Genomic DNA, 27,769 nt, shown 5'->3' on the forward strand with positions numbered 1-27,769 from the left:
GTTAATTATAAGAATAGACTTTTAGTTAATTTAATTTTATGCATGGTTGGAAGAAAGTAGGGGTGGTAAGAAGCATATTAGGTCTTTTAATTGAACTACCTTTCTTGTTAATTAATGTTTTGTGTCCTGTGTGAGCCATGTCACTCACAGCACTTGAGTTTTAAGAGTAAAGTCCATTTATCTGAATGTCCTTACACAACTGTAAAGGTATGAAAACCTGGTGCAGACAGTGGAAATCAATGAGAATGTTCCACCTAATGCTTCCAATAAATCTGTAATTGGGATTAAACAGAGAGGTTGATGAATATCAATAAAATTCAGATCATGTAGGTGCAATAATTGTTCCTTTGTTAGTTATTTGGTGGTGGCTTGAGGTTTATTACTAGACAATCAGATGTATTCTCTCACCAATTTCTGCAATATCAGAAAGGACCATTAGTATTAACTGAATCACATAATTAAGTATTATTTCATATTTTTAAGTTTGCTGAAGTTTGCCTTCTAAGCTGCATATGAACTCACCTGTGTAAGGTCAAGGACCATTCTCTAGCTCTAGGGTGCCAAGACTACTGCAGACACAGTAGGATAATGAAGCTTGATTGGTCCCTAGACATCTATGAACAGCTCTATGAGCTACTTGATCATAGATCTGCTCATGACTGACTGCCTACCAGAGCTGGAAAATTGCTGATGGGTTTCGCATCATGGGATGTAATAGGAAGTTCGTAATATTTTTTTAATGTTATCTGCTGTCTTTACCATAAAGCACTACAGTGAAGGTCTGAAATACTCCATATCTCAAGGGCCATGACTTGTCATGGCAATAAGAAGCATTCACAGACCATGAGTGAAACTAAGCTGATCAAGTTGTCCAGGTCCATATGAGTTCCAGGAGATAACTCATGGGGTCAGACACAGATCCAGAGATTTTCATGAAGATGAAATCATTTCTCTTAGGGTTACTTTGAGCCCTTTCTTCACACAGAACTTCCACCCCTAGGGTCTGACCCTTAAATCCATGGCCCACGGGTTTGTGTTTTCATAGTATGGACACGAGACCTTAACCTTCTCTTAATAAGTACCACCTCTCAGCAAGACCACCACAACGGCCCACCTGTAGATGTTTAGGCCACCCAAGTCACAAAATAAAGCATGAGATAAAAGCAAATGCTCATGGACTTCATGGAAAGGAAAGACATAAATAGAAGATGAGTTGCTTCAGGACAGGGTGAAAAGATAAGTAGAAAAGGAATTTATTCAGTAACTCCTTCTTCAGCTGAAAAGCCTACAGATGAGGAAATTCCTACGGAAGTATATGAGGCAGTGATCTGAAACCACCATATTGGCCAATAAGTGAGAAACAACTTTCAACCTCTAATAAACTGACCCAAAACTAAACCATCAAGATAAGGCTGGAAAAACAGGACACCTATCTGATGACAGCACAGCCTATGCATGAGGCAGTTCTCCAAATATTTGCTTTGATTGAACATCCAGTTACTTTTTTCTGCCATTTGACATCTGACTTCTACAGGGTACAGCTTTCATTTTGACCCTTCACTAGGACAGATTCAGTTTTGTATAACTTTGTTTTTTCCTCTGATTCCACATTCATTCAACTACTGTATGATGATCTGTGGGGACAGAAATACTGCAAAAGAACAGTGAAGATCAGACCCTTGGGACAAGAGCAGAAGAGCACCTCCCTCTGTGCAGTGGTACTGGTGGATTCTTCTGAGGTTACACAAGGTTGTTCAAGATCCCCTGATCTTGGGCATGTAGGAAATTTTTTTGCTTCCTCGTATTGTACCCCTGGACCTGATGTATTTTCTGTCCTTACAACTCATGTTTAGAAACAGATCAGGCCTGATTTTGGCACACATGACCAGAAGACAGGCTCTTTGAGGATTATGGAAGGAACCTCAACAGTCAACAGAGGCCTAACCCATGACTTTTAGATGGTAAAACCAGGATAAGAAGGACCCACTTTCCAGGTAGAAGTCTTGGTGCTTCTGTGGTTGCATGGTAAGCCAACCTACCTTGCTAATCTGGCAAAACTCCTCCAAGTTTCAGGTTTCCCATGAATAATGCATCATTGGTATCAACACACATTACTTAATAGCTCATTTCCAAAAACTATTAACAATAAAATGTCTCCAAGCCTAAGAAATATCTTCTCTCAAAATTATCTTCCAGTAACCTTCTATCTTTCATCCTGATATATACCCAAATAACTTAGAAATTATGGACCAAAATACTGTAAATTCCATGCTAAGCCAGGAAAACTCTGGGAGGGCTCTGAGCACATGGGATGCCCTGTCTGCAACTGCCCAAGTAATTAACCGTTATCTGCAAAGGGAGATAAAAACTATCTTCATTTCACTAAGAGGAAATGAGGCAAAACTTAGAACAAGATTGCTCTGGGGAAGTCAAAGTGAAAACAGACCTGTCTGACATCTGCCTCTGAGCTAGTCACTGTAGGACCTCTTTATAACCAACAAAACAGGCACCTTGCAGGGGTGATTCATCTTCTAATACAGATGGCCAAGCAGGCCAGTCGAATCAGACCCCATAGCACATATTTATCTTTGTTGATTAAAAAGGGTGTCAAGGCTGACTAGCTTTAATGTGGGTGACCATGTTGTTCTTGTCAAAAAAACCCCACTCCTGGTTTTTGTGTCCTGGCCACAACATCCTTTCCAGGCGTATAGCATGTGGCAGCTGAATGGGGTGTACTCAGTTTGCAAAGTCAGGCTTTGCAGAGCTACAAAATGGCTTAATGAGTTTCAAGTGCTCAATCTTTGCTCACTGCTGCTTGTATGGAGGCAACATCATTAAGTCTTTAATTACCTAGTGGTGCCATATTTTTACAACACAAATTATCCTTATTGTTCTGTTCAAACAAATAGTGCTACAGGGAAGAACCATGGTTGTATGGTGAAGGAGGCTGGTGTTTTCTGCAGGAGTTTGATGGAAGAAGAGAAAAATCTGAGTGTCACCCATTCACAGATGACAGCAGAGACCTGAAAGTGTCCCTGTGTGTCTCCCATACGCACACAGAGTAGGAAGGAGATTGAGGGATGAACTCCCTGGTGCTCAGCCTCCAGGGGACTACAGGGGAAGCAGCAAGTTTTCAAGCCACTTCTTGGGAACTGTGATTAAAGAGAGGAGTTGAAGAAACCGCATCACTCTGAGTCCCAATACTATGCCTGAAAATGTAAGTCACCTAAGGAAAATGATGTAGAGTTTGCAAATAGATAACATGGAAAGACAGCTCTTCAGCCTGTGAGCTCCAGCAAGGACCTTTTAGTGAATGTATTGAAAAGTGATGAAGTCACACTTACCCTGGCTTTATTTCAGGAGGTTTAGGTAAGGGCTTCAGAAAGCCTTTTTTCCCAACTAGCCAATATGTGTCTTCCACTCCTTTACCCTAAAATAAAAATAAAAATCCAGATAATGAGCAGCTTTCTGACCACACTCTGCTCAAAACGTAATTTCCTCACTGGGTTTCTGAGAGCTTCATATATATCCAGAGAAAAAGTATGGCTGGAAGTCTTGGGCTCTCCTTCATGGTGGTTCAGGGATGATTTGAATTTCACTATCCTAAAAGAGGAGGCCTTGTTCAAACTGTCATCTACAAATGACCCTCATTGATCTGGGTCATTGAAAACACACAGCTTAACATAAATGGGAAACTACAGGATCTCCAACCATCTTATCTGGCAGCACTAATAACATCATTAACTGAGAGATTTTACAACTGCTGCTGGGCTGAGTATCAGAGTAATTTCATCTCCCACCACTGATGATTTAGCTTTTAAGGTGAGATGCATCTGATGAACTGTAGGCATCTACATCACAGTCAATCACCCTTGACTGGAGGAGTGGAGGAAAACAGACATTTCTAGGGTGACATTAATCTTCACTTAAACTGAACCCTGAAAGTAAGTCACGTTAATATTTTCCTAAAGTGACAATTCATCTCTACTAACTATGTAAAGGTTTCTTCCCATTGACTAAACCTGGTATAATTACCTCAGATCTCCACTTGCAGACATATGAACCTTGGTGAGATGATTCCACTTGCCATGAAAGACTGTTGAAGGACCTGAGGCTTTATTCAGACCTCTTACTGTGGGTGTTTAAGGCAAGCAAAGCTCCTGCTTCTGCCTATTGACTATATAAGGGGAGAAGTGATGTTTTGAATTATTTAGTGTTGTCTTGTTTGGACATTGTGAAAAGCAGCAGCTTCTGTCACAGGTGGACTGACTAGAGTCCTAAATAAATAATTAGATCCAGCACATACAGCTGATTGGTCAATACCATGGTCCTTCAATAATTACCTTTTTTTACTGAAACAACTGATATGGACAATTTGGGAAGGATTCAGCAGAAGAGTGGTGGATGAAGGCCAAACAAGAGCTTACTGTGAAAACTTCTTAAGCAAGAAGATTCCCCTGTGAAGCATTTCACACAGCCCTGACCATCCTTACCTTCAGTTCTGTTTTTCCCCTAGGTACGATTTCATAGCCTTCATTTAGAATCCGAAGCGTATCCACTGTACTTTGGCTGACATGAATTCTGTAAGCTGGGAATGGAAATCAAAACAGCTGGATCACTATACTGGACACACGCTGTGAATTCCCCACTGCTTCATACTGGCAAGGAAAAACGCTCTAAAGCTTGCAGGCACGTAGCTGGTGTAGCTGTGTGGTGTTCCACCATGTAGGGTTTGATGCTGATGGATCCATCCAGGTAGGGCTGTAAGAAGCACAGGGTGACAGATCTACACTAAGGACTTCCTGGAGAAGGATGGCAAACATGCAAAGTAGAGAAGTCCAGCTCTTAATAAAGATGGTAAGAGGTTTTTCAACAACATTGTCAGCTGGAATCAAAAATGCCATCTCTATCTATTGCCACAGAGTAACTAGGCAGAAAGAAAGAAAAGAAAAATAACCATCTGTCCTGCTCCAGACACCCAACATCCTTTGAAAGCTGGGATGAAGAGCAGAGAGGTGGAGTTTGCAAGGGGATATAACAAAAATGTGGCTGTGCATCTAGATCCATCTGGGTTTTTCAGTAATTGATTCCATCCAGAGCTGCCATTAACACTGTACAAACAAAAAGGGCAAAGCTGGAGGACTTTATTAAATTCCCATCTGCCCCAGTTTGTTTTACAGCCTTTGCTGGAACTCCTTGAAATTTGTTGTTGTTCTGCTGGTGTGAACAAGCCAGGGAATGTTTCTAAAACATTTGCCCCCAAAATAGGTTTTTTTGTTATTGTTTTTGTTGAGCTTTTATTTCAGATGTGTCAGTCACATTCCCTTCCCCCTTGAAGGATGGGGGATGAACCAATTAAATTTTTTTTGCAGTATAATCAGAAAGAAGAACATCAGTTCAAATGAGCAGAGGAAGACCACACAGCCTTGAGCTACATTTCCTGAGACACTAACCTACAATCTTCCTATTACTGTGTATCGATATACATCTATATTAATGTATAATGTTACATTTTTATCTGCAGTGCTCCTGCTGTCTCCGGTCTCAGTGGGACTTTGCACATCCAAAGGTATAAACCTTGAGATTCTTGAAATATCTCTCTACTCCTTAGAAATCTATTAAAGTATTTCCTCCTTTCCACTGCTTTCCAAATGCAATGTGAGCCTCTTAAAGTAAGCCAGCCATAATCACAAGAAAGGCAACTTTCCTTAATTAATGATTAGCCTAATTTTTAGTCTTAATTAGTCTAATCAAAATCACTGGAGCTAGAAATATGAGGATTGTGTGAACGAGTGAAAAAGTTCTAATGTGGCATATATACTGCAACATATTTCTAGCCTGACAAGACCTCAAGATTTTAATATTAAATATCACAGGCTTCACAGAGCTTGTAAACTAGCCATAATAGGTAATCTCCTAGAGCTGTTGAAAATATCAAAAGGGAGATCACAGATCAAGGACTAATATATATGAGATGTTGCTTTTGCAAACCAACTTGTACTGACAGCCTGAACACCAAAAGCCAATCCAACGCATGCCCAGGGCTCTGACACTGCTGTCCCTAGATGTCCACTGTGTCATCCACAGTTCAACCACTATGGTTTGCCCATCCGTGCCTTAGCCAAGGACAGCACCAAACAGCAGGTCTGTGTACACATAGAACTGAAAGGCAAGCAAATGTTTCTTCCCCATCAGCTCTTTTTACATGTCTAGACATCTCCAGCCATGGGACGATAAGAAACTGCTGCGAGATGGTACCATCTTATCTGCTGCAGCGATTGGCTCTGTGCATGTAGACTGTGCTTTTATAACTGGAGGCCTCAGGAAAACAAAGTTGTGACCTTGAGGGAAAAATAGCATGAACATCAACCCATCAAGAAAACCCAAATTGGAAGGGAAGCTAAAGGATTTCGTTAGGACTTGCCAACGCTTGTACACGGAGTTGTTATTGCTGATAAATGACGCCATCACAAATGATGCCCTTCATGTTGCACGACATGGTTGCATGGGTTCTGCTTTCCTCTCTCTCCAGCACGATGGAAGTAGTGCCCACATGTGCTTCAACCCTTGCCTTGTACTGGCCATGCCAGGTAAGTGCTTTATGTTACTGTGCAAGAACAGTTCTGAATTCAGGGTTCTCAGCACTGACTGAAGCGGGATCCAACCCATGTAGGAGAAATCTAGGGCAATATTCATGTTGATTTTGGTTTTTGGGATCCAAATCAGAGGACTGCAGCTGGAAGGCAGAGCCCTAACGGCTGACCTATGACAGCAAAGCTGATGCCCTCCCCTTCAGGCTGCTTTGAATTTTTCCACCTGACTTGCCCTTTCTTCAGAGTTGACTCAGTTGCAATGCTTATAAGGAAAGATTCACGTTTCTTCATCTCTTTCAAGAAGTTTGTTCAACCACCCACCCTGGGGACTGTCCCAAATACTCACGCAGGCCTGTGGACTCCATTCGTGACGCCGTGTTCACTGTGTCTCCGAAGAGGCAGTACCGTGGCATGGTAAGGCCCACCACACCTGCCACGCAAGGCCCTGAAAGACATGTCATCTGTATAACCCAGATGGTACTGCAGAAATCAAGGGGCTCACCAACAAAGAAATCTCATCTTCTCCTCTGATATTCAAAACTCACTTGGGAATATAGGAGAAGGTTTTTTTAAAGATCTCATTGGTCTTGCTGCTTGCTACAAGCAACCAAAAATTAAGCATTGCTCCAGATTGCATATCAGTGTTTTATGCCTGAGAAAGGTCTTGTGTGGTAGGACCTCATTTCACCATCATCTGGGAGAAATTTGTTCAGAGTTCATGGAAGCTCAAGGACTATCGCAATCTCATTTTAAAAAGACCTCCTTTTCCATCCAAAAAACCTGAAGTTCAGATCCTGTGACGTGCCCTGCGTTCCAGTGAAGCAGGGCTGAAAATCAGTCTGGGAAGTCCAGAGATGCTGGCAGCATGCTGGACCACCCTGTGTCCCCTCCTTGGAAAGGAAGACATCATTAGCTCGCCTGTCTAGCCAAAAACTGTTTATTTTTCCTCTTTCTCATTATTTACGTGAGATCCACTCCTTTCCAAAGCAGCTCCCAAAGAACCGGTGCCAAGTTCTCAGGGAGAGGGATGTGTGCCGGATTCACACGAACATGCGCACACACAGCGATAAAATGTGTGATAGCCAAACAGGACAGACAACTGTCATCTGGGGCACTTGGCTTAGCTAATGTTTGGACTGTGTTCTGAAGGATGAGATGCTGAATTTCATCAACCACATTTTAAAATATCAGGCTTGCAAAACAAATTAACAAAAAAAAACCCAAAACCCACAGTGCTTTCAGCAATATAAGGGAGTGTGGGCCTTCCTGCAGAGGAAAGACAGGCCTCTCTGTATTTTCCATTGGATGCATTTACATCATATGTCTTTCAGGCTCTTCCTGCTTTTTTAATTTCATGATCCTTCTGTGTTAAGATTTAGCAAAACTGACATCTAGGATATCCTTTCCCATACAAGGTTACAAGAGATGAGAACATAGTTCATCATCAACAGTATCTGAAATGATGTTATAGATAAAGTTTTCAATTATATAAAAATTGTAGGTTAAAATGTTACTTTTTTTAAAAAAAAAAACCAAACGCTAGTAGCCTAATTTAGAACTGATCAGTTATTTCTTTTAGGACAATGTAATTTTACTGTGATTTTAGCTTTCTTATTTACAAAAACTGATTCTTCATATAGTTTTCAGATACATCTTAAGGCCAATGAAACTCCATAGCTGAAATCTACAGGGAACTTTGCAAGAACCGCTCTTGCTGTGACCTCTGAAAAGTTGTTGCTGCAGAGTCAAAGTAACAGGATTATACTATAATTTATAGAGGATGCAAACTGAGAGGTAAGACAGATTTTAACTCCTGTCTGATGAAGGATCTCTTGCTTAAAGATTAAAAAGAAAAGCAAAAAGAGGAAGAACAGTTCATACCAAAAATGTTACAAGGACTTAAACAGCATGTCTGGATCAAACACAGCATGCAGGGACTTCTGGACATCAAGAGAACCTGATTTGATGTGGTTTCTTTACTGCCAATGTGCTGTGCAACCTTGGATAAGACATTGCTCCTCAGAATCTCTTCTAAGTTAATTCCCATCCTTGTCAGTACTCGCTAATTTGATTCAAGCTCTTCAGGAGAGGAGCTGCATCCACTAGTGGAAGTTTTTTCAGGGTCTAGTCTATAGGCACTTCTATAGCACAACTGTAAAGGCACTGTTGATACTACTGGGTCAAGGACCTAACACTTACCTAACTGGTCCTTAACGTGCGCACAATAATGTGACATATGCATAAAAAAAGGGTCCTGTTGGAGACTTTTTAATTCACACTTCAATAAGAGTTTTCCTTGAGAAAACACTAACTCACATAGCACCACCTCTCTTCATCTTGTGGTGAAAACATGACAGCGGCACTCAGAAATCTCAGTAAGGATCAAAGCTCCTTCTGTAATAGGTGTTGCAAGGACAGAAACAAGTGATTCTTGTTGAAAAACAGCCCTCATTGAGGAGGATTTGATTCCATTTTAAGAAGCACAAATATAGGCGGCTGAGCTCCTACTGTAGTTGGTGGAGACCAAGTCAATGAAGTCAAGTGAGCTGTAAGAGCCTTTCCACACCTGCACCTCTCTCCAGGGTCCACCTACATGTCCGCCAGATCTCCACCAATGACAAAATGAGTGCAGGCTCCCTAGCCCTCCTGGAAACACCTCCACATAGGTGCCTGAATTTAGGTTTCCTACTCAGTCAGTGCAACCATCCAATCACTTCTGCAAAGGTCACAACCTATGATAGGCAAGATTTTTAGGGTGAGGTACTATCTTTCTAGAATATCGCTTTTAAGCCTGTCCTCCTGTTACAGGAAGTTATTAGTTCAAAACCAACCCTACATTGTATGCATGCCCAAAGGACTTTTCCATGTTGAAAGCATCCAGGAGTTAATTCACTCGCTGCCTTCGCTGCCTGTGTGTGCTCCCCCTTATCTGGACAGCTTCGGCAAAGGGTTAACAAAAAATTCCAGCAATAAATCTCCCACACTAACAAGTTTCAGAGGAAACTAGATACCCTGTGGTGAGAACGTTATGGCCTAGTTGTTTAATTATACAGGTTCTCTGGTTTGTTTTGAAATGGCGCTTTGCCAGGGTTTGCAGGGTCAGTTAATGAGCCGTGCTGGCAAAGACTCTGCAACAACCGTCAGTGGTGCTGCAGAGGTTAATAAGCTCGATCAAAGTGTGGGGCGGCCTGCCAGAGAGCCTGACCAATAAATAGACCCTCTTCAGCCTCCATGGAAAAGCTTGTCTTCTCACCACCGCTCTCCCTGACTGTCCAGCTCCAGCCCAGACATGGACGGCGTGGAAACAGCTGAGTCAGCTGAGTTTTTCTGGACATGCAGTCAAAAGAGGAGAGCCAAGACTCCAGGGTGCATTTAAAGCAGGGAAGAAACTGCAGACAAAACACTGGTCTTCTTATCCTCTTCTCTTTACCCATGCATTGCCACAAGCAGACCATGGGCATGGGCCAGCAAAGGTTCCCAGAGGTGCAGCTCTCGGTTGGGGTTGGAGGGACATGGACAGCCCGTGCCCCCATGGCATTTACTGCTTTTTCGGAGGGGATCACAAGCTCTTCTTGGCACCAGTTTCCATGGAGCAGTTGGTCCACAAAACTGGTGGTCACACCTGTTCTCCACCCTCTCCAGTGAAAATGTTATCGAAGCCCTCCCTCTCCCTAGGGACTTCCTCAATGCTTTCATGATGCTGGTGATTCCCTCTTCATGCTTCCTTCCTCAGGAGAAATGGGGTCTAGGGTTAATCAAACTCTGCTGTCAGCTCGGTGGCTCAGAGAGCTGGTTGGCTTTGGAGCCTGCATTTCTCGCTGGTCCCATGACAGTATGACATTGCCAGATCTGTGCAAAACATGATCTGGCTTCTGCTTCTTTAGGAAGAAAACACCAATTCCTCCCTCTCTTCCTCTCACACCCTAAACAACAGCTCAGAACAGCACCGCTGTCCAGATACCCAGAGTTCATAAAAACAAGAAAAAATGTAACTACCCCCCCCATACACATCACCTAGGGATAGATTTTTGGCCGGGTGGATGAAAGATGCATTGCAGAACTGCTGTCAACAGGCAGCAGCAGACGTTGCACACCAAATTCCTCCCTCTTTATGTTGAAAATGTGCTGCTGGTTCTCCAGAGACTCCTGCTCTGGGCAAGCCAAGCTGGGGCCATTGTCTCACCTAATTTCTGACAGAGTATAAAACCCACAATGCTCCTGCAATCTTTCCTTAACACTTTAGACTTCTGTGGAGGGCCAGCTAAGACCCCCAAACTGCAAACATCAGGGGGATGAGTTTTCAAAGATAACCCCAAAGGAAGAACTTATATGGTCTAGGAGATATGAAATATTGATTTTAGCTCTGCCCAAGTCACAGCTCTGTTCTTGGGATATTCTGGATGAGATGATTCCTTTTCTCTGCTCTTGTTTCCCAATGTGTACAACAGGGACTGGGACAGTGACTTCTGTAAAACACTTGCATGCCAAAGCTGCAAAAATGTGGGCTTTATCAGATAGGCAGAAGGACAAAACCCGCTGTAATACTGGGTCAGACTCCTGGACAATCGTATTCATTGTTTGGCTTCCTGCAACGGGCAGTTCTTGGTACTTTAGAGGAAAACACAAGAAGTCTGATGACGAACAACTGGAAAACATTTATGAACGATTGGCTATGGTATAAAATTATGAAGGTTCATATCTTTTCTGAAAATATTGATTCTATGATAACAGCAGATGTCTTTTCCTCCATTTAAATTCCTGGTCATAGTTTTGCTTATATGACTGGGGTTTTTTGTGTTTTTTTGTGTTTTTTTTTGTTGTGTTTTGGAGTTTAATCACACTTTGTATATATAAAAAAAGAGCTTCCTCTTTTCTTTTCAAACAAGCCACTTTTCTGTTAATTGAATAGGTTATGACTTCTACATTAGAAATAATTTACTTTACAACACAACTTTCTCTTAATAGCTGTATCAGATATTTTTCCAGTTATATCCTACCTGTAATAAATCACCCCAACTTTTTATTCACAGAATCCCAGAATCCCAGGTTGGAAGGGACCTCAAGGATCATCTAGGCCACCTTTCTAGGAAGAGCGCAGTCTAGACAAGGCGGCCCAGCACCTTGTCCAGCTGACTCTTGAAGGTGTCCAACGTGGCCGAGTCAACCCCTTCCCTGGGGAGATTATTCCAGTGGTGACTGTCCTCACTGTGAAAAACTTCCCTCTGGTGTCCAATCGGAATCTCCCCAAGAGCAACTTCTGTCCATCCCCCCTTGTCCTCTCCATGGGACTCCGTGTAAAAAGGGAGTCTCCATCTTCTCTTGTAGCTACCCCTTAAGTACTGGTACACGGGGATGAGATCCCCTCTGAGCCTCCTTTTCTCAAGGCAGAACAAACCCAGCTCTCCCAGCCTGTCCTCGTATGGCAGCTTCCCAGTCCTTGGATCATCCTGGTGGCCCTTCTCTGGACCCCTTCCAGCCTGGCCACATCCTTTTTGTACAGCGGGGACCAGAACTGCACACAGCGCTCCAGGTGTGGCCTGGCAAGCGCTGAGTAGAGCGGGATGGTGACTACTTTATCTCTACTGGTGATGCCCTTTCTGATGCAACCCAGCACCCTGTTGGCCTCTTGGCCACAGCAGCCACTGTTGGCTCATGCTGAGCTTCCTGCCTACCAGGACCCCCAGGTCCCTTCCCACAGAGCTGCTCTCCAGCCAGGTGGATCCCAGTCTGTGCTGCACTCCTGGATTATGTTTTCCCAGGTGCATGACCTTACACTTCTCCTTGTTGAATTTCATAAGGTTCTTGTTGGCCCACTCTTCCAGCCTATCCAGATCTCCCTGCAGAGCAGCTCTCCCTTCTGGAGTGCCTACTTCCCCACTCAACTTGGTGTCATCAGCAAACTTCGTCAGGCTACACTTGATGCCGTTATCCAGATCACTTATGAAGATATTGAATAACATTGGGCCCAATATCGATCCCTGGGGGACTCCACTAGTGACAGGTTGCCAGTTTGAGAAAGAGCTATTTACCACCACCCTTTGGGTGCGGCCTGTCAGCCAGTTCCCCACCCGCTGCACAGACCACTTGTCTAGGCCATAACGCATCAATTTCTCCAGGAGGAGACTGTGGGGGACCGTATCAAAGGCCTTGGAGAAGTCCAGGTAGACAGTGTCCACTGCCCGCCCCATGTCAACCAGGCAAGTCACTGTGTCATAGAAGGCCACCAGGCTGGTTCAAGCACGACCTGCCTTTAGTGAAGCCATGTTGGCTTTTCCCAATCACGTGCTTCAATTGACTTGTAATGGTCTGCAGGAGTATTCATTCCATAACTTTCCCAGGGATTGAAGTAAGTTCTCTTTATATGCCTGTTCTTCAGGCATTTTTCATTTCAGAACAGCATTACAAAAACATCTCTGGATGTCTCCATATCACACCATGAAGATCCTGTGGCACATCAAAGAGCCACCGTTGCAACGAAACCCTTGTGACTAACATGTCTGATGTAGTTCCCGACTGCGACAGAATACACAGTTTCTCCCCAAAATGACACTAAGCCATTTTCCTCCTTGGGTTTTCTGTTTTTAAAGATTTTAAAGCATCTTCTATGGGTGCTTTTTTGGGGCAGGCAGGGAGAAAGCGTTCCAAGCTGGAAATACAATTACAAAGGAGTTCTTTGATGTTCAGGCGCAGGTGAGTGCCACTGCCTACCTGTGTGCAGCCCGATTCGTATCCTGAGGGGGATGTCTGGCATGTGCCTCATTCTGAATGTTCCCACTGAGCTGAGGATGTCCAGGGACATGTTGGCTATCTCAGCCGCATGCTTGTTTCCGTTCCGTTTTGGGAGCCCTGAGGCAACCATGTAGGCATCACCAATTGTCTCCACCTAGCAAATACCATTACAAGAAAAAATAACTAAATAAATTGACAAAGATGGAAAAGAGGTGTAGAATAAAACTAAAAGAGTTTGATCCTCATGCCCAAGGTACTCCTCACCTTGTAAACATCATGGTTTCCAAGAACAGCATCAAACAACGTGTAAAGGTCATTCAGAAGGTCAACTACTTCAATGGGTTCACTGAGGGCTGAAATGGTCGTGAAGCCCACGATGTCACTGAAGTAGATTGTCACCTGGTCAAAATACTCTGGCTCCACAGTGCCACCAGTCTTGAGGGCTTCTGCCACTGATCTGAAATAACAATGCCAGTAAAGATAACAATGTGCCAAGATGGACAAACCCTTTTGCAGTACACACACAAGAACTCGGACACTCTTGTCCTACTGCGCTCAAAAGATCTGACACTAAATAGGAGGTTCTATATGGCTGTAACAAGCATTGACTGAAGCTTTTTACTTTGACTGGATGGTGTTTGCCAAAATTGGAGGTCAACTCTGCAATCTTGCACGCTTCTAGGGAGCTCTTTTGCCCAGTCTAGCTATGGGGGCTTTTTCTACTGTCTAAAGTACCGGTACTTACGGGGGGAGCATTTGTGACAGTAGTTTTTCTGTCTTCTGCTTTTCAATCTCTAGCTCTTCGGTCCGCTCCCTGATTAAATCTTCCAGGTTGCTCGAATACTGCTCAAGCATCCTGAGCATTGAGTCAATGATATTGGTCTTTTTCCCTTTGTTGATGGTTTTGAACTGGAAAATCAAACTGCAGAGTTATTTCTCCATCTCATTACACCATTGTAGCACTCTAAGTTTGGAAAGCAACAAAAACACTTATTTTAAAGGGACAATGCTAAAACTGGCTTGATCAGTGGGAAGTGTTCAACAAAAAAAGGAAAAAGGCAAATTAGAGGGTGAATTTGCATCGAAAGCTATGGAAGCTGCCCAGGAGCATGTTGTTTCTCTATGACTGTTCAGTGCGGGTTAAGTGAAACACCACCTTCCATGAGATGACAAGTATGTGAGTGTGGAATAATTGCTGGAGGTGACTTAGAAATTGAACCTGTGTTTTCAGAACAGGTACAGCATGGAAGAAGCTGTCAGGGCGAAGTGCAGCTGATATGTGAGGAACCCATTCCACAGAAGTTCCCTAGTAACCTTAGATGTCGGCCATGCCAGAAGTACTTGGCGTACTAGGAGGAGTTGTGCGGAGGCTGGAGCGGTGTGGAGGCATCGCGGCCAGGCTCCGTGATAAATGGGAACTCGAGGTACCATGGAGCTGGTACGCTGCATATTTGCTATCCTGGGTCAACAGTCCATCATACTTTTGACAAAATGCTGTCCTTTTGGTGAACTTTGCTCATTATAATATCATTATAATAGCAAAGCACACCTCCATCCCAAAAGCTACCCGCCTCTATGGTGTGACCACCCCTCACCGGGCATGCGCTTTGAATTTCTTCTAGTCTACACCTTTAAAAGTGAAGCAAGGAAATTTTACACCAATCCTAATAAAGGTATGTGTGACCAGAGTCACTCAAGCTCCGCCTGAAAGATGAAAAATAGTATAAAATGTGTGAAGAGAAAAAGGATGTTGGGGAAGATACCACTGTGTACCACTCTGACTTCTGGGACCAGCTGAGGGGTTAACCTCTCTTCCCCCCCACTGGGATGCCTTTGGGTAAGATTTGAGCACTTGGTTATACCAAGTGTTCCCCAGGAAAACTTAGAAACCTTCACTTTAAGATTCCAGTGCATTAGAGTCACTTCATGTTTGCTTAACACACTTGTAGCCTAGCAGTGTACTCATATCTTTGGTATTGATATGTGCCTTGTAACCAGCAACCTTATCACCAGTAATCCAAAGAACCTGTGTACCTGTTGCTGTAATAAATTACACTGTTTGTTAATCTAGCCGTGATCGTTCTTATTGAACGCGACTGGCCGGGGCATCTGCCAAAGTGTTACTAACAACAAATACTCTGATGGGTGGTTACTTCTACAACCCTTAGAGAATAAGTCGTTGACCAAGTCTGAGACTAAGACTGGACTTAGCCACACCTAGACTCCTGTTGGAGCAGGAGTTTAGAAAGCAAGGGGGTCCTGTCTGAACCTCGTGACTCAACGGTAGGGTTTCTCCCTAGCCTCTCCTCAGACTCCTACTATTAATGCAACAGTGAGTTGTTATGGAGTCCTATCATGCTGCAAATTTGCACCGTCGTTTATCCAACGACTAATCGTGGCCAAGAAGGGCAACAAGATGCTGGGTTGCATCAAAAAGGGCATCACCAGCAGAGAGAAAGAAGTCATCATCCCGCTCTACTCAGCGCTTGCCAGGCCACACCTGGAGCGCTGTGTGCAGTTCTGGTCCCCACTGTACAAAAAGGATGTGGCCAGGCTGGAAGGGGTCCAGAGAAGGGCCACCAAGATGATCAGAGGACTGGGAAGCTGCCATACGAGGATAGGCTGGGAGAGCTGGGTTTGTTCTGCCTTGAGAAAAGGAGGCTCAGAGGGGATCTCATCCCCGTGTACCAGTACTTAAGGGGTAGTTACAAAGAAGACAGAGACTCCCTTTTTACACAGAGTCCCATGGAGAGGACAAGGGCGATGGACAGAAGTTGCTCTTGGGGAGATTCCGATTGGACACCAGAGGGAAATTTTTCACAGTGAGGACAGTCACCACTGGAATAATCTCCCCAGGGAAGGGGTTGACTCGGCCACGTTGGACACCTTCAAGAGTCAGCTGGACAAGGTGCTGGGCCGCCTTGTCTAGACTGCGCTCTTCCTAGAAAGGTGGCCTAGATGATCCTTGAGATCCCTTCCAACCTGGGATTCTGGGATTCTGTAATCTTTAAGGTAACTTGCAGTGTTTTTATTTGAGAGCGGCAAATTTCAGGGCATTAGCAACATTTACAAGCTGCTATGTATCACCGGCCTTAAATCCACCTTTACACATGGGCATGTATGTGTCCTGCCACCTCCCATCCTCAACTCCTCACTGAGTTGTGCTTTTTCCTCATGATCTGAATCTGAGCCTGTGGACCAGTGCAATAACCTGTGGCTTCAGAAGCTGCCTTAGACTCGACAGTGGAGTCACATGGGTGTAAATTTATCACAGTTTCATAGAATGGAAAGGTAAAAATTATGGCTATTGGTTTACCTAGTTTGACCTTGTAAGAACATAGAAACAATACTGCTGCATCAGACAAGGGGTTTATTTTGCCAGTACCTCTCTGTGATACTGGCCAGTGACAGACGTCTGGGAAAGCTGTTCAAACCAGGCTTAGGTACAGTTATATTCCCCTGGGATATGCTCCCAGCCTACACCAATCTGCAGTTCAGGGACCTCCTATGCCAAGCGTTGTATCTTTGTTTTTAACAGCCTTTGGCAAATTTTCCTTTTAAATTAATCACTTTTTAAATACTTTAGAAGATCAAAATTTACAGATAATTTACATTTTTTACAATTTACATTTACATAATTTACATTTACAGAACTTTGATCTAAATGAGACCATCCCTGCAGGTATGCTGCAAACGTGAAGACACCAAGCCCGTGTCCAGCCTGCTTCACACTCACACCCCACATTGTGGTGCCATAGCAGCCCAAGTTCAGGACAAGACATAAGCCATACTCCATGAACTACAAAATAACCCAATAACAAAGGCAAGACTAGAGCTCTGGGACTTCTTCAACCATTATTTAAGGGCTCGCTAAAAGAAAAAACCCACACTTTCCTGCCAAGTACAAAGGATTGCACCTGCTGCTCTCTTCACTGACCTTATGAAATACCTCCTCAAAGGTTGGTCGTCGCTCGGGGGCTTCACCCCAGCATTGCTTCATTACCTGGATGCACTCCAGGGGGGCCAACTCAGGGGTTATGTTTGGGCGGCACAGGGGAGGGGGCTTCTTCACTTTCTTTATAATTTCTGTGACAAAGAGAAGAATGGGAGGCACGTTGTGAGATGGAGGGTCTTCGTGGAGGCAAAAGACATGGACATTTTCACCTATCCTTTGCTCGCTCCTTCAGCCATCACTGTTATTCCTCACCATCCAATGGCTGTGTCAAATGAAGCTGGGGGTTTCTGCTTTCATCTGCCAGGAGTCTCTGGGAGGATTTAAAAGATAAAAGAGATTCCCCTGCCTTCTTGTCCCTGGAGAACTCATTTATGAGCAATAAAGTGGCTGGATGGGGGAGGGTTGTGTGACAGATGGATGTGTGAGCCTTCAGGCCTGTATTTAATGGAATTGCCTCTGACTCTCTCCGTTAGGATCTGCAGTCCTCTAAGGAAGCAGAGGGTTATGGCTGAGCTCAGACAGGAAGGTTACCCACCTCTGATGCTTCGTCATTAACTGAGAACCAGTACGTAGGAGGCTGATGGGAACAGAGACAGTAGAAAGTATTTTAAGGGGGAGAGTTTGGGTTTAGAAAGACATCTGGGAAATGACTCCCTATCCAGAGGTGAAATAAGACTAATAAGGAACTGGGCTTGGGCTTTCAGACCCTGAGAAAAGAGCCCTTGAATCTGCAGGTTTTAGATAAAACAGCACTACAGTGAAGGAGCAGACCTGCAGGTTTCATTGACAGCTGAAGGAGGGATGCAGGAGTGTGATCTCTGAACCCAACCCTGACTTCAATTTTGGTATTTCTCAGTAAGAAATGTGCTTTTTGAGAACTGTGTCTTCCTGCTTAAAAAAAACCAAGCCCAAAGTGATTGTATTTGAAGGTTTCATTTTGTGTAGTGCAGAGCAGTCAAATGGAGTGAAAAACACCCTCTTTCTGGCAGGAGCCCTGTGTTTCCACAGCTGTTACTGTGAGTACCCAAAGCTTTTTGGTGTTGACAGTTTACATTAAAGCTCTTTGGCTCATCCCACCAGTCTCCACCAAATAAACTAAACAAAGCACCTGGCTCAAATATTTCCAAAGGCAGCCAAGGGGAAATGCCTTACCCAGACGGTCTTAAAGTTCACGCCACGAGTGAAAGCTCCTTGAGGATTAGGATGCAATGAGTAGAAATTCATCACTTTACCACATCAGGAAACTGGAGTGTACTATGTGTATCATTTGCTGGAGGTTCCCCATGGGGACTGGGTGGGGACACACCTGCTGATTACATCATAGGCTGCGTCATAGGTCCAGCTCTGAGTTACAGAGAAGGTTACATCCTAATCATCATTGTCAATGCGTTGTTACAGCAGCTTGGGGTGCAGCAAAGTCAGGGCCCCACTTTTCCAGGTGCTGAACAGGCAGATACTGAATCGCCATAGCCCACTTGGTGACTGTCGAGCTTAAAACTTGTTGAGAATGGACTTTCACTGAAATAGCTCTTTTTTGATTGTTCTCACCCTCTCCCTGTTCAAGTGTTTGTGACCCGACCCTGACTGCAGTGTTTGCTCTGCCTATGCATGGACAACACAGTTTGAATGAATGAGTGTGGCATCATGAGCAGTTCCTAAGGAGTTCACCTATTTGCTATTTTTGATACAAGCCACCTTATATATGTCAATGGGGTCATGATGTATCATTTCAATCTCTGCTGAAAAGAGAACCTCTTTAAATGGGGAAGTACTCGAAGAAAAATAGGTGGACAAAACAGGATGCTAGCAAGGGGTCCAGTTCAAAAACGTCAACCCCCATGACCATATAAAAAAGGGCCAAGGAGTGGGAAGTAAAGGAGTTTCTAAGCTATGGGAAATTCTGCTATCAGATTTCACCCCACACCATGATGAAAAGTCAAAGTTTTGACAAGAGAACTGGAAGTGCTGCAGAGGTCTGGCTGTTGGCCAGCTCTGAAGTATCTTGAGGAGCACCCAGAGCCCCTGCCGGACTGATAGCAGTGACGAGTCACGTACCGTAGCTGAGATCAGAAATACACATTTTGATGCTTATTATGAATGTTTCATTGAAAACAGCTTTTTGTCACTGAGAAAGGTCATGAGACTGGGACACTATTTCCATACTAATGTTTTACCCAAGGGGCATGGCCATATGTTTTTTGAGCGCTCTGCATAAAGCCTTAAAATTGTATGGAAATAGTTGCCTACCTTCAGCTGAGAGTTCTGACATGCAGTATGGTGGACCCCGAACAACCATTTCTTGTAGGATGATTGCAAAGCTGTAAATGTCCCCTTTGAACGTGCCCTTTCTGCACATGTCCGGGTCCCTCAGCAACTCAGGAGCTGTCCAGAGCAATTCTAAAAAAATCAGGAGCACCACTTTTCTTTCATCTGAGCTCAGACTATCACAAAGTAAGTGCTTAAATGAACACTTCATTTCAGTCATTTGAGGAAAGGTTGGAACATACTTCATTATTTACTGGATCAATTCTTTTATTTCTTGTGATGTGTTAGAAATATTTGACTTCCATCCTGACCAAAAAAAAACTGCATTTTCCAAATGTCACTCTACCTTTTAAAAAATCTTGCTATACCAATAATTTACATGCTAACATCAACCTTGAACATCTACATAAGAAGTCTTCTCACTATTGCCAAAAGTGTTAACAACTATTTTTTTTTTTTTTTGAAAATATCACTCAGACAAAATCTTGACGCTGAAGCCTGGATTTCTTGTCACGGTTGTTGCTCTTTTACAAAACATCAGTTAATAAAATATATTCTGCAGTTCTTCTTAGATGAAAATAGTTTCTGTAAAAGCAGTTTGTGGCAGTCTGAAGTACAATTAGTCTTTATAATCCAGTCTTTCAAGTGAAGAAAGACACAGTTGTAAAACATACCCAGCTTCATCAAGAAATGAATCTTCTTCAAACTGGGATATTGTTACCCTGGTAACTGTGCATCCTGAGCAATGGGAATGAGGAAGATTTCAGCTGCTGCAATATATATAACTTTTGAAAGGGAGGAAAAAAAGGTCTTCTGGCAACTGCCCTATCTGAGACACTGGAAATGTGTAGTAAGCAAATCCTGTGACAGAGGGATCAAAACACTCATAGCACTTGAAAACATGTTTCAGGTATAAACTGGGATACCAGAGGATGAGTTCCTGGGCTTTTTCTCCGGACTTGATGATCCTTCAGGTTTTTTCCAACCTTAACGATTCTATGATTCTATGACAATTATTTCCAAGAAATATTTCCTTATGGCACCTACCTTCTGGGGGTGGCTGGATATAAGGGCATTTCTGTGCTTCTAAGAGCTCGTTATAACCGTAGTCAGTGATCTTCAGCACAAACCGGCCGTCCACAACACAGTTACGAGACTTGAGACGTCCATGGGCAAAATCTCGGTGATGCAAATACCTAATTCCCTATGAAACAGAGAAAAGATTGACACTGTTCCTTAAGAATTATTAAATTAATAATTAATCCATCAGGATTCATAGACACCAAGCCAAATTGTCACCTTAGATGTCATCAGATACTGCATTGACTCTATGTCAAATGCAGTCCTGATCAACCCAAGAAACTATGGGATAAGTTCAGTAATGGGTTAGGAATAAGAATTATGTTACCTGCACCCTGAAGCAATACTGTAAAGGACCAGCAGCTTTAGGAATAGTCAGATGCCTTCCTCTGTAACCCCAGGACTCATTGCACTCAGAAGTTGTACTTTTAGGCACGGTTAAGAAGGTGGGCACAAGTGGTACCCAATGGTTACGTCCAGGGCAGCCATTAAGAGTTGGATGCTCTTACCCCGCTCCCTCAAGGAGGATGAGATGGGCTGTAAGGATGGTTCTGGCAGTGTACCCTCTGTGGGCCACCTCTCCCCGACTGGCAGTTCACCATTAGGGGATGAATACACATGGGACGTGATTGGAAGTGTGTGAACACTCTTCCAAAGTGACCATAGGTGTAGCCATCCTGTGACAGGGGATGTCTATGGTTTGGTTCTATGCTGGATGCATTTCTGATTTATGACAAGAAAGGGCCTTTGGAAAGTAGGAATTTATCACCAAATTCATTGTTCTAGGCAATCAGTTCTAGCCTGATGTGTAGTTTTAACCACTCATCCTGCTGCGTGGACATAGTCCTATTACCCTGAATACTGCTTCTCTCAGATGGTAACAAAAGAGTAATAAGAGGTTTCCATTAAAGACTCTGTGTACCAGTATAATAACATTCACATTGGTTTTCCCTATATTACTATAAAAATCCAAAAGTCCTGGATGAAATAGCTATGTCAGTATAAAAGTCACATGCAGGTCACGCCTCAGCAGGAGGCGTGGATTTACTTTAATTAGATCCATCACGAGAGAGGACTTGAACATCCAATCCAGTTTCATATCTTCATTTCTCAGCAAGTCCTCCAGGCTTCCTCGGGAGCAGTACTCTGTCACTATGGCAAAGATGCCACAGTCAGAGAAAAAGCCCAGGAACAGATTCACATTTTCATGACGCAGATCTTTCATCTGAAACAAGGCAGTGAATCACAAAAGACCAAGTCAGCCAGACATCTTCTCAGCAGCTTCTTTATATCGTTAGATGCCCTTACCATTCCTGTACTCCCCAACAGTCTCTCACAGAAGGATGGGGAAGCAAATGACCTCTTTGCTGCTTACTTTTAGCTATCCTATATCCTTTTTAAGATTTGCTTTTCTTAGTCTATCCATTAAGACAAAGAAAGCAAGATAGCAAAAGCAAACTGAACAGAAATTTATTTTTCTTTAGACAAGCTAGATTGGATCTTTCACAAGGAAAAAAATTGCTTTGCTGGGGTAAACTGAGTTCAGCATGTGGAACCTTGTTCTGGCTCCCGTCTGATCTGGAAAGCAATACCATGCCTGGAGGATCCAAAGTCATCCATCAATAGTGCCTTTGGATACATACCCTGATAAATTTGGAATATTTATATGTATAAAAATGCCACTCCTATGTTAGCAGTAGCTGCCAACAACTAATGGCCTTGAATTTGGAAAAGTGCTTGTCATTTAGTAATAATAGTAAAATTGCAGACTAAAAGTAAACTTCTAACAGGCATCTGAGCTGGAGACACAAAGCAAATCCCAGAGAAATGCCCAACAGTGTCTGTGCCACACTGTTAGGCAGTCAACAAATAACACACGAAAATAGCTACCGGTGCATCATCCTGCCCTGAGACAGGCAGGGGTGATTTCCTCCCAACCACTCTGCCTTTGTAGACAAGGCCACCTGGAGGACTCCGTGTACATTCAGCATTGCCCCAGCTTTGAAGCGTCAGGTCCAGGGTGGCGTTTTGCAGGCTACTGGCTCTGATACATTGGGTCATTGGTGAGTTCTTCAGACAGAATCATGCGTGGCCCGTTCCACCAGGATTTAACCAAGCAAGACTCACTGACAGGCATGACATGTGATTCAACGGATAAATACGCAACGAGGAGAATAAAAATACCCTGCAGTCACAAAGGTCCCCCGAGCAACCTTCCCTCCACATGTCCATCCCCTGTTCCTACCTTCCTCAAGATGCTGGTGGAGCTTTGCCGCAGATGGTGAACTGCTCCCGTCTCAAATTTTTTCAGCCACACCCAGTCTCCCTGTCCACAGTACAAGAGGGTGAATAATAAAGCAAGTCTCTGAGCAACAGCTAACATTGGGACCTAGGTCTGAATTACAGATCCTTGACTTCGAAAGCAATCAGGCATTTTCGATGTTCTTGGCACTAGATTCTTTCTATATTGCACCTGAATAAAATTATCCACAGAAAATGCTCAGAAAAATGAGGTGAGGCAGAACCTTCACCTGGATCCGAACTTCATACCTGGAAGGTGTGTTAGTATCTGATAAACAATGACTAATTGATTAAAAAGGAAAGTAACTATGTCCAAAGCTTTTCTCTGGTATTAATGATCCAGTTTATTTCGATCCTTTTCAGAAAAGATTACCATGCTTTTTTTTTTTTTAGCTGTATTTTTAGGAAAGAACTGATGGATGGGGTGAGTTTTCTTGGCCTTTGCGTCTGCTTAAACTCCATATGGTCTATATCATCTGGAGAAGAGGTTGAGGGGAGACCTTATCAGTCTTGACAACTACCTGAAAGGAGGTTGTAGTGAGGTGGGGCTTGGTCTCTTTTCCCAAGTTTCTAGCAATAGAATGAGAGAAAACGGCCTCAAGCTGCATCAGGGGAAGTTTATATTGGATATTAGGGAAAATGTCTTCCCTGCAAGAGCGGTCAGGCCCTGGCACAGGCTGCCCAGAGAGGTGGGGGAGTCACCGTCCCTGTAGGTATTTAAAAGATGTGTAGATGTGGCACTTCAGGGCATGGTTTAGGAGACATGGTAGTGTTGGGTTGATGGTTGGACCTGATGATCCTAAAGGTCTTTTCCAACCTTAGTGACTCTATGATTCTATGGTCCTATTAGCACAAAGTGTAATTTGATAGCCTTTATTCTGTGTATTTAGATCCTGCCTTGTAAAAAAGGTCCTTATTAGAGATACCACCACCTAAAGGCCCTGTTTTGTAAGAAATACTCTTCATGGTGCCTTTAGGTGGTGACATCACTAACAGGGACCAGACCTGGCAACACTACATGGGGATGTTGAATACCACCACCCATGCGACTTCAAGTGTCAGAGTGAGGGCTGGGATTGAATCACCTTAAATATTGGTAAGTCCATGCTTGGGAGTAACTTGTTTTTACCCTCACAGTGTGTCGGCAGTATTCACATCCTGGGATCTACAGTACTGTGGCCCAAGACTCTCTCCACTTGAGTGGCTCAGTGAACCGAATCCAGGGGAGGAAGCTGCTCAAGGTCTTTACATACCTCATACAAAGCCACATTGGAGGTTTCGTGGGTGGCAGCCGCACTCTTCAAGGACGAGGAGCGGGTTACAGATTTCAGGCTTCTGCCGTCGACTGCTAAGCTGTTTGCATCAGTCAGACTATCCAAGGTCAGCCTCTGGATGGCAAGGAAAGCGGGTGTAAGACGATTGCCACCTTTGGATGTAAATCTCTGCTCCAGCTCTGCCTCAGGCCATACTTTTCACCCATGCTAGCAAATCCCCAAACCTCTCATCTCACCTCTCTGAATACCCCTAAAAGGCTCATAAGGTTGATGCCATTTAGTACCTTAAACACTACAGCAGCACTGTAGGTGATGGAAATGCCATGGCTCTGGGGAGATACCAGATGAGGCAAGTATGTGGAATAATTGCTGGAGGTGACTTAGAAATTGAATCTGTGTTTTCAGAACAGGTACAGCATGGAAGAAGCTGTCAGGGCGAAGTGCAGCTGATATGTGAGGAACCCATTCCACAGAAGTTCCCTAGTAACCTTAGACGTCGGCCATGCCAGAAGTACTTGGCGTACTAGGAGGAGTTGTGCGGAGGCTGGAGCGGTGTGGAGGCATCGCGGCCAGGCTCCATGATAAATGGGAACTCGAGGTGCCATGGAGCTGGTACGCTGCATATTTGCTATCCTGGGTCAACAGTCCATCATACTTTTGACAAAATGCTGTCCTTTTGGTGAACTTTGCTCATTATAATATCATTATAATAGCAAAGCACACCTCCATCCCAAAAGCTACCCGCCTCTATGGTGTGACCACCCCTCACCGGGCATGCGCTTTGAATTTCTTCTAGTCTACACCTTTAAAAGTGAAGCAAGGAAATTTTACACCAATCCTAATAAAGGTATGTGTGACCAGAGTCACTCAAGCTCCACCTGAAAGATGAAAAATAGTATAAAATGTGTGAAGAGAAAAAGGATGTTGGGGAAGATACCACTGTGTACCACTCTGACTTCTGGGACCAGCTGAGGGGTTAACCTCTCTTCCCCCCCACTGGGATGCCTTTGGGTAAGACTGGAAACCTCTGTAGAGTCACTGTAAATCCCTAACGTGTTAGAGTTGCTTTGCTTCATATTAGAGTCACTTCATATTTGTTTTGCATACTTGTAGCCTAGCAGTGTACTCATATCTTTGGTATTGATATGTGCCTTGTAACCAGCAACCTTATCACCAGTAATCCAAAGAACCTGTGTATCTGTTGCTTTAATAAATTACACTGTTTGTTAATCTAGCCGTGATCGTTCTTATTGAACGCGACTGGCCGGGGCATCTGCCAAAGTAGTTACTAACAACAAATACTCTGATGGGTGGTTACTTCTACAACCCTTAGAGAATAAGTCGTTGACCAAGTCTGAGACTAAGACTGGACTTAGCCACACCTAGACTCCTGTTGGAGCAGGAGTTTAGAAAGCAAGGGGGTCCTGTCTGAACCTCGTGACTCAACGGTAGGGTTTCTCCCTAGCCTCTCCTCAGACTCCTACCATTAACACAACAAGGTATCTCTGAGCAAGACAAAGGGAAGTGTCTCCTCTGGCACAGGCAAGAAGCCTGTATCTGTGCCAGTGACCTAGGCAAAGGGATTGCTCCACAGCAGTCCATAACGTTGGTTTGGTCCTGGGCATGACTCTGGCCTATGACAAATAACACTCCTCAGGGAGATCCCCAGCTCTGGGCAGGAGCCAGCACAGGCCAGGAACAGTTCCCAATAGGTAGTTTGGATGCAGACACTTTAGAGGGTAAGATGGTTTAGCTGTATGGACAAGAACTATGCTGTGCCATCATGCTACACCACCCAACCCAAAGAACAAAGAATAAACCCTGGCTGTTAGAATAAACACAAACAAGGATACTATTTTACACCATCGCAACAGCTCTGACACTCCACAGACATCTAATCTGTGACTCAAAACCACTCATCATATGGGAAATTTTCTGGTATGCTGTGGAAAATGAGACACAGAGAAGTGAAAGACCTTCGCAGAGATTCATGGGTATGAAAATACCACACAGCAAACCTGTCTTTGAGTGTCCCACCAGATTACTTTCACAGGTGGAAGGACTTACCTTTTTATGTAGCTCTGGGTTGATGAAGACGAGGTCATCCAAGGTCAGTATTATCTTATTAGGTCCCCTGAATAGCTGGCTGTTCAGGATACTATGCCTGCAAGATTTGGAGAGTCACAGTTACCATTTTTTGGTAGGTAACCAGTTTACGCCACCTCCGAGCCCCCCACATCTGGCTTCCCTGAAATATTAGGAAGCGCAGCATGTGGTGTGGCAGTGGGGATGGACGTGGGAAAGCAGTAGACAAATCATGATGCCCTGACTTGGACTGAAATCCCCTCAGTCCAGGGTTATCCAATTCACAGGCTACAAAAGCTATAATCTCAAAGGGTCTCATCACAAATAGATGTCTTGAGTCCATCTGGTCACAAATACGAATCTGATGTATATGTAATGCATACTTTGTTTTGCTTGGTTGTATTTTTCACATTCCAAATAATTCTCCATTAGGAGAGAATACTAGGTTTTATTAGACCAGCCAATCTGGCTGGTGAGCAAACAGCTCTCGGGCACACCAGCCTTTCTTAGGGACTGGAGCTGAACCATGGGTAATTTATAAACGCTGCCTGGACAAAAGTTACCATCAAAATGTGCTGGCTGAACCTCTACATTGCAGTATGGTGCAGTACAAAGCACACAGCAAGATACCCCCTTGAAATGACTGCAGGCTCATACAGGGGGAAAAGCTACAAGGGATGAGCAGTTTGGCATGCGTGGTGTAGTGCAATGCGGCGTGGAGGTCTTGGAAGCAGTACTGCTGAAGCAGTGCTCTTTCTCTTGGTCAGGAGTAATTACATCAAGACGACAACTGTGCTGATTCAGATCTATTTCTTCCAGGGCCTGAGCCAGATGGGATGTTTACCACGCACTGTGTAACACAGGACAAATGTGCTTCTGGCATCTCCTCAGGATGCTGTTGCCCGTTTTCCAAGGGATGACTCTCTGCACTCCTTGATAGGCTACCAGGTTTGCAGACTTGCCGCAGGCAAGACAGGAAATTCCCTATAGTCATCAGACCAGCAAAGACACTATCTGTTGCTTGACTGCACCCTGCTACTTGCTCAGCTTCTCTTGAATTCGCAAGGCAGAAGAGACCTCAACAAGAAATGGTGCACTGTCAAGGACTACATGTTCCTGGCATAGTTCAAACAGGCTCACGACCACTTCGTGCAAATCAATATGAAACATTCCAGAGTTTCATTGTTAGTCTTTAGCTGGAATTCATCTGACACTAATATCCAACATGTGGCCATTTTAGGGACTCAGAAAGAGGCAGAAGTCACACCCCATCGTTTTGAACCCACTATTTCAATGGATGTCAAGGTCTAACACTGAGCATAAAGCATACTATATCCATTAGACAGTCAAAAAACTCAATGCCACTTTCTTTTTTTTGTTTAAGGAACTTTGTTTACACTACAGCAGATGTCTGATCTGCACACACCTAAGACCTTTCCAGATGAGGTGGGCAATAGGATGCCTTTTGTTAACTGTACGGAATCCAT

General features: G+C 43.9%; 1 protein-coding gene across 1 annotated transcript in view; it reads right to left on the reverse strand.

Moving 5' to 3' along the window:
* GUCY2F (guanylate cyclase 2F, retinal) overlaps positions 1 to 27,769 on the reverse strand; it is a 54,614-nt gene that overhangs the window by 15,057 nt on the left and 11,788 nt on the right. The window contains exons 5-17 of the mRNA XM_075114369.1: positions 26,265 to 26,361; positions 24,177 to 24,311; positions 22,868 to 22,948; positions 21,671 to 21,847; positions 20,590 to 20,746; positions 19,525 to 19,674; positions 17,260 to 17,408; positions 14,068 to 14,231; positions 13,587 to 13,779; positions 13,302 to 13,476; positions 6,940 to 7,038; positions 4,494 to 4,588; positions 3,345 to 3,430 (exon numbers count right to left, since the gene is read on the reverse strand). Coding sequence (XP_074970470.1) covers positions 3,345 to 3,430; positions 4,494 to 4,588; positions 6,940 to 7,038; positions 13,302 to 13,476; positions 13,587 to 13,779; positions 14,068 to 14,231; positions 17,260 to 17,408; positions 19,525 to 19,674; positions 20,590 to 20,746; positions 21,671 to 21,847; positions 22,868 to 22,948; positions 24,177 to 24,311; positions 26,265 to 26,361 — 1,758 coding nt within the window. The remainder of the gene's footprint in view (positions 1 to 3,344; positions 3,431 to 4,493; positions 4,589 to 6,939; positions 7,039 to 13,301; positions 13,477 to 13,586; positions 13,780 to 14,067; positions 14,232 to 17,259; positions 17,409 to 19,524; positions 19,675 to 20,589; positions 20,747 to 21,670; positions 21,848 to 22,867; positions 22,949 to 24,176; positions 24,312 to 26,264; positions 26,362 to 27,769) is intronic.

This window comes from Phalacrocorax aristotelis, chromosome 1, assembly GCF_949628215.1.
Source record: "Phalacrocorax aristotelis chromosome 1, bGulAri2.1, whole genome shotgun sequence".
NCBI lineage: Eukaryota > Metazoa > Chordata > Aves > Suliformes > Phalacrocoracidae > Phalacrocorax > Phalacrocorax aristotelis.